The following is a 7,529-nucleotide window of genomic DNA, read 5'->3' on the forward strand; positions in this document are numbered from 1 at the left end:
ACCATTGATAGCTTCTTCTCTAGATTTGTTTTATTACATGATAGCTAAAAAGTGTTTGTTATAGTCAGTAAATTGGGCCTGGGATTAGAACCCAAATCAGCCTCCTCCAAAGTCACATGCTTTCCTCTTTATTATGCCACCTGTATACACTGGCAAGTCCTGTTTCTGAATCTTCACTTGAAACACCCACCCTGACCAGCCCTGTGCTCCTTTCCAACTCTCCTGGATCTTGCACATCAGTCATATCCTCCCTCTCCCACCCTCAGCTTCTCCATCTTTGTGAGTCCCTCTTTCTTCCAAGTCTAAGAACTTATCCAAGTCTTTTTCATCCTTAGTTTCATTTCCTACATCTCCCACCACCCCCTGGCCCTGAAACACACACACTAGAACCTACCTTCTGCCATCATCACACATCTGAAACTGCTTCAGTAAGTCAGGAATTCTTAACCAAACAGCCTTAATATTAGATATAATTTATATGAGCTAATTACTAGGCTCTGCACATATATTATCTCATTACTCCTCAGAAAACCTCATAAGATATTATGATATCTCACTTTTCCAGATGAGAAATTGGAGGCTCAGAAAGGCTATATGACCCTGATTTGCTCAGGATCACATAACAGTTAAGTAGCAGAGCTGGATGGGAATCAAGGTTGGGCTTACTGCCAAGCTCATGTTCCTGCCACTCTGCTACAAGGCCAACATTCAGCTTCCATTGATCCCTCTTTTCCAGGGGCTGTCAGGGAGATTTGCTTGCCAAGCTAGGTACCTGCAGCTGAATAATGGGGTAAGAAAAAATCCCTACTCTAGGGAGCTTACATTGTACTAGAGATTTAGACAAGATACTGATCAGCCAAACATCTTCTTGGGGGGGAGAGGGTAAGACTTGAGGCAAACATCTACTAGCCCATCTCTTCAACCTATCGCTAGAATTCCTCTCCCTGAATAGTCTTACTTTATCTGAAAGGTCACTTAGGCTTGGTGAATAAAAGACCCCTATAAAGTCCACCAAACCAGAAACAAGAAGGAAGGACAGAGTAAACAGGCTTCACTCAAACCATCTCTCCTTAAGTTTCTCTCCTGTCTCCTCCACCCTGGGAACATTTTCCTTTCTACAGCAGATCCAGTTGAGTGGAGAGATGCTGACTTGGCCAGAGACCAGGTAGGATGCCCATTTTCTATTTTCAGTCATGACAATTTCCTGGTAACACTCCCTGCACTCACTATGTCCCTGTGCATGTGCTCTCCAAGTGCAAAGAAATTTTATTGAAAGGTGTCTGCTCATGGTTGCATTGTTGTCACATGCAGTGACCTTCATAAATAGCTTTGGGAAAGTCATTTGGGAAAGGGAATAACAGGTGGTTAATGTTTTTTTCTCTCCTCCTTTATTGGATTGTACTCTGATTTGCTATACAAACTTGTGCAATTACCTGGAAATGTGCTCACACATGCCTCCCAACTGCTAACAAACAAGTCAATGACCCAGTGTTGTAATGTTCCAGCCTGAGATCTGCTTGGATAATCCAGTGGAGCCATTTGTTCTTTTGTAATAGGGCAAATAGAGGAGGGCAGCAGGAAGCCAAGCAGAACCCTGAAGTGCTAAGGCAGAGAGAGAAGAAATAAGAGGCTGAAGAGGGTTAACATCAGCCTCCAAGTTAGCTTCCAATTCTTGGTGAAACTCCCAGAGGGAGACTGATAAATCATGAAGTTAATTGCCATCCTTTTCTTTTGTTCCAGGCTGCTAACAAGTTTCGCCCAAGCGGACCAACAGCAAGACATTGACTGCAATGATGAGAATGTATTTAAGGCTGTGGATGCAGCTCTGAAGAAATACAATGATGGAAACAAAAGTGGCAACCAGTTTGTATTGTACCGAATAACTGAAGTCACCAAGACTGTGAGTGAGTTGTGTTTAACCTTGAGGTCATTTGGGATTTGTGCTATCACTTGAACCCAGGACACACACACACACACACACACACACACACACACACACACACACACATCACTAAAAAATCCCTGATAATTAAAGGTATAGTTACAGGTCTTAGAAATGACCAACTCCACTCTCTGGGCTGGGACTTGGGCAGGGTATGACTAGTCCTCAATCCTCCAAGATTAGCCTCCTGGCAATCAGAGGACAGGTATTCTAGGCTGAAATTAAAGAAAGGTAGATGGAGTCATTTGAAAGGGACTATGTAGAGTGGGACAATCCAGAAGCTCAGTGAGGCCACTGAAAGAGGATTTACTGGGTGACCGTCCTTAAACTAAAATATAAAGACCTCCAGACCTCAAAGGGGAGGAGGTGTTTAAAGGGGTATGTCTAACACATACTGTATCATCTCACATATAAATAGTATCTAAAAAAGTCAAACTTAACACAAGCAGAAGTAGAATGGTGCTTGCCAGGGACTTTGGGATGGGAGAAATGGGGAGGTGTTTGTCAAGGGTGCAAATTTTCAGTTATAAGATGAGCCTGGTCACTTAGCTCAATGGTTGAGCATCTACCTATGAACCAGGAGGTAATGGTTCAATTTCTGGTCAGGGCACATGCCCGGGGTTGCAGGCTTGATCCCCAGTGTGCGGTGTGCAGGAGGCGGCCAATCAGTGATTCTCTCTCATCATTGATGTTTCTATCTCTTGCTCCTTTTCCCTTCCTCATTGAAATCAATAAAAACATACTTTAAGAAAATAAGATGAATAGGTTCTGGGGGTCTAATGTTCAGAATGGTGAATAAAATTAATACTACTGTATTGTATACTTGAAATCTGCTAAAGGCCTGGATTTTACGGGTTCTCACCACACACACAAAAGAGGTAATTATGTGAGGTGACAATGTGCTAATTAGCTTATTTGTGGTAATCATTTCACAATGTGTACATATAGCAAATCATCTTTTTGTATATCTTAAAAATATATGATTTATTTATATCTCAATAAATATACCTCAATAAATTAGACTTCCATAAAACTAGGGTAAGTGAGGGACAGTGGGGTATGTCAAGAGGAGTCAGAAAAGAAGTTAATATAGTTATACTATATTAGATAAAATATCTACCATGAAGTCCGGATGGCTGCATGCATCAAGGGTAACAGCAATGTTTAGTTGGTTTTGAATATTCTTTTATCACTGATGGATACACTCAGGTTGAAGATAAATCCTGACAGGATGTGTGATTCCAAGAAATAGAATTGGATGCATCAAAACTATTAGGTATGTGTGATTCCAAGAAATACAACTGGATGCATCAAAACTATTAGGTTGGAGGGTGGGGGGGTGGGAGGGAGGGTTTAGTTGTGATTTTTTGTTGTTGTTTATATGAAAACATTCAGAATGATGCAACTGAAAAGGAAAAAAAATCAAAATCATACAACCTTTAGCTTTATTTCTCTTTAAAGTCAATTATCATTGCTTGATAAAGGAAATATTAAGTAAACCAGGCTCAGCGGACCACTCTTCTCTCCAAGGACATCCCTGGGAGGAGTTTGCCTGGGTGGCTTTAAAAAACAAGCTAATCAGACACAACACAAGAGCACTTAAAGAATGTGTATGGTATCAAGTATCTCTGTGGTGGTTCATTCCACAGGACGAATGCATATTTGACACTCTGCCTTGTTGCATAACTGATCTATTTATTATTGCATATAGTTATCATAATGTCGTTGAGGGAGTGACACCACAGGACATTTTAAGTACTTGGTCCCATGGATGCTCTTTTTGCACTGTTCTTCACATCCCAAGCCCAATGACCTTACTCATACACTATGCCTCTGCACCAACTTTTTCCAACTCCTTTAATTCATTGCAGTCCGTGTTTTCCACCTTTTGTTGTTCCAGTTCAAACAATTAACTAGGGAGACTAACTACCTTGATTTTCTTCTTTGTAGTCATTTTCCTGAAAGTTGGGCCCGGTCTTTGGCCGTATCCATATACTGATCTTGGACACTGTAGAAAAAGTGCCAAATAGGATCATATGACTTGCTGTCCAGCCTTAGTCAATAAACCTCTGGAACTTTTAAACAAAAGTGCACATGTAAACGTCCTGCATCCAGCATTGTTGAGCTGTCATCAACATTCTTGTGTCTGTTTTACTGTTACAATATTAGGTAAATATGGAAGCAAAGGCATTCCACAGGGTCATTTTTAAAAAAGGAATTCTGGTTCTGTTTTCTAAAGAAATGTAGACATTCTTAATTTGTATCTATTTATAGTTTCAGCTTTCTTTAGCTGCCAGTGTGTTATCCATCTTTAGCCTAAAAACCTGGCATAAGAGATTTTTGTTTGTTCTCATATGATCATCTTAGAGCCTTTTATATTTGGAAAATTAACATCTTTCTTTGGGGGAAATTCTTGGTTATTCCGCCATAACAGAATATGTATTAACTTGTAGATTCAGTGGCTTGATACCTATTTAATAACGTACTGATATTCTAGAAGGATTTCTTGCATTGGTGAAAATAAAGATGGGACACAGGGGGGATATTTTTGTTTTTGATGTACCCTATTTTGAAACTAGAAGTCTTGTGTCATGCAAAAGAAAACAAATTATTTTTAAAGAAAAAAAAGCAAAGATAAAAAAATGCAAACTTACAGTAATTTGTTCAAATGAATTTCACTATGTCTATGTGATAATTTACTTCGGTGGAAGAAAAAAATCCATCCATTTGATATGATGAGATTAAACAAAACAGCCCAGTGGGCTTTTTATTTATTTATTTATTTATTTATTTATTTATTTATTTATGAAAGTGACATTGAGCCATTCTGTTTTACCAGCTATTGTAGTCATGCGAGTCCTGGTGCCTTCCTACTTGGGCCTCCTTTCTCTCACCTGCAAAGTGAGGGGCTGGGCAACAGCACCTCTCAGGTCTCTTGCTGCTCCAACGTGCCAGGATTTTGCATCTAAAAGCTCATCTAACTCAGAATCTTAAGCTTTAAAAGTTTTATTTATTATTTTATGACATGTTAGAAAAAAATTGAAAACAAACAAAACCAAATAAAAATACTAAAATTACCCATAACTAATCCCATCATCCAGAGATACCTGTTAACATTTTTTTCAAAAAAATGAAAGAAGAAAGTACTCTTGTTTGTTGGTTTATTTTCTAATTGTAAAAGTACTATATATTTGTTTTCAAGAAAATACTCAGACAATTTAGGAATGTTTGGTTAAAGAAGAGAGTAAAAGATAACCATACACCTACCACTGAGACGCAGTACGTTAACAGCTTTGCTGCATAACTTTCAGGCTTTTAAAATCATATATGTACACGTAAATTGCTTTCTACAAAAATAGGCTAATACTGATATACTACTTTGTTACTTGAAAATACGTGTTTATAAATATATTATGAACATTCTTCCAAGTATTTGTAACTTTCATTACTTTTAGTAAATGTTTTGCTCTTGTTGAATTAAATCAATATCAAACATTCATAACTGCACCAGATCCCTCTCCAAAGGTCTGCTGTTGCCAGATGAATGAGCCCTATGTATGTTTGATTGTTTTTTTTTTTTCCAGGAAGACGAGAATATATTTTATTCTGTTAAGTATGAAATCAAGGAGGGCGACTGTCCTGTTCAAAGTGGCAAAACCTGGCAGGACTGTGACTATAAAGAAGCTGAGCAAGCTGTAAGTGTGATGGGCCAGAGTCTCCAATTTTCTCAATCGAGACCAAATTATTCTATTAGTGCTGGGAGTGATGAGTACTGTGGAGCCTGTTTGTGAGGGGCTCAAATGTGTACAAAAGTGAAATGGTTGATGTCTATGTTCTTGCACAGACAGAAAGGGCATGAGAGGCCAGCCATGAGATTGGAGAAAGCCCTCCCATGAAGAGGGGACTCCTATGACCACTTGGGTGCTTTATTTGTGCAGACCTGAGTTGGAATTCTACTCTGCCTCTAATTAGCTGACCACATTTAACCCATGGGCTCCCTTGTAAAAGGGAGGTAAAATTGACTTAAATTGGAATGCATCTTAACCAAATGCCTACCATCTGTTTGCCACACCACAGCTGTTGTTTGGCCTTACCTGAGGGAGCTAACAGCCAGTGTCTGCCAGGAAGGAAGCCACTCTTTGCACAGTCCATGAACTCACCTCTTAAATGTGTCAAAATGTTATTGGTGGAAATAGGGTGTCCACTGGTGGGAAGTGGGGGATCCCTTTCCTCGCTGGATGTTGAGGGTCAGGACCTCATGATATCTTGAGAAAAAGAACTTTCTAAGACTCACACAGGAAGATGAGAGATCTTTATTTGTGTGGAATAACATATCTGCATTTCTAAAGTCCCATTTCCCTTAAACCAGTCCTAAAATAGGTGCAGCCAAACCAATGTCCCAAGTTTCCATTCCATGATGGACCTGGGTCCGGCACAGCATCAGGCTAGTTCCCATCCATTAGTCCATTGTTTGTGTGGGTGTGGGGGGGACATATGGCTGTGGGCCATGTGGGTATATGCAGGGAAGTGTGTCGCCTGCAACAAGAAAGCCCAGAGCCACAGTGTGCAAGAGAGGCAAGAGAGAGAGAACTCCTTTGTTTAGGAGTTTAATATCTTCCCGTGCTTGCAGTGGCCACACTGACTATGTTCCCAGGGGTGATTGACAGATAAATACCTTCCCTAGGTCACCCAGACGTTACTGGGCATGTGTCTATTTGGCCTTCCCTTTGTTCCCTTTGCTCCTTTTCAGTTAATACCTGGTTATTACAATGGTATCAAAAGCACCACATCCTCTGTGCAGTTGAACCCTGAAGTTGAACTATAAGAGGAGAGGTGGGCAGGCTAGTTTTAGGGCACTGTGTTCAGCTTGGTGAAAAAGAAATATCTCCAGTGCTCCAAACATAACATTATTTAACACCTCATTATCTATATTGCCTCTCCTCCAGAAATTTCATGAATATCAATAACTTGTAAATAATAATGATTAGGCTATAAAAACACTCATTCCTGTGTCTCAAAACTGTTAGAAAAAAATCTTAAGTTTTAAAGAAGGGAAAAGCCATACTTAGCAACAGCACTAGGTGCACTTCTTCATCTGAAAGATTAAGATAAATGGTTTCTTTTTTCTCTCTCTCCCTTCTTTCCTTCCTTCCTTCCTTCCTTCCTTCCTTCCTTCCTTCCTTCCTTCCTTCCTTCCTTCCTTCCTTCTTTTCTTTTCTTTTCTCTTCTATGTTGCAGCTCAAGGCCAAAGCCAGTCTAGAAGCAGAATTCCTCCCTCCTTAGGATATCTGTCTTTCCTTTTAGGACCTTCAACTGATTTCTTTCTTTCTTTCTTCCTTTCTTTCTTTCTAGGCCACAGGAGAATGCATGGCAACCATAGGGAAGAGACCGAATAATAAATTCTCCGTGGCTACCCAGACCTGCAACATTATTCCAGGTAGCTGATGTATAGGGTGGCACTGCCCTGGGGGGAAATGAACCATTTCCATGTGGGGCCAGGAGCATAACCTGGACAAAGCTCCTTCCCAGAGGGCAGTGGGTGGCTGTGCAATGCCATTAGCAGCCTTTTTGTTGGGGGGGGGGGGGG

The 7,529-nt window shown here is 40.2% G+C and overlaps 1 protein-coding gene across 3 annotated transcripts in view; it reads left to right on the top strand.

Annotated features, from left to right (window-relative positions):
• Positions 1 to 1,571: 1,571 nt before the first annotated feature.
• KNG1 (kininogen 1) overlaps positions 1,572 to 7,529 on the top strand; it is a 31,220-nt gene continuing 25,262 nt past the window's right edge. For 2 of the 3 annotated variants that reach the window (XM_006761960.2, XM_015562779.1), the window contains exons 1-3: positions 1,572 to 1,900; positions 5,527 to 5,637; positions 7,295 to 7,379. In XM_006761960.2, the coding sequence (XP_006762023.1) occupies positions 1,706 to 1,900; positions 5,527 to 5,637; positions 7,295 to 7,379 (391 nt within the window). In that variant the 5' untranslated portion in view covers positions 1,572 to 1,705. The remainder of the gene's footprint in view (positions 1,901 to 5,526; positions 5,638 to 7,294; positions 7,380 to 7,529) is intronic. The other variant, XM_006761961.2, reaches the window with a different exon arrangement.

Source organism: Myotis davidii, unplaced genomic scaffold (genome assembly GCF_000327345.1).
Source record: "Myotis davidii unplaced genomic scaffold, ASM32734v1 scaffold3158, whole genome shotgun sequence".
Taxonomy (NCBI): Eukaryota; Metazoa; Chordata; class Mammalia; order Chiroptera; family Vespertilionidae; genus Myotis; species Myotis davidii.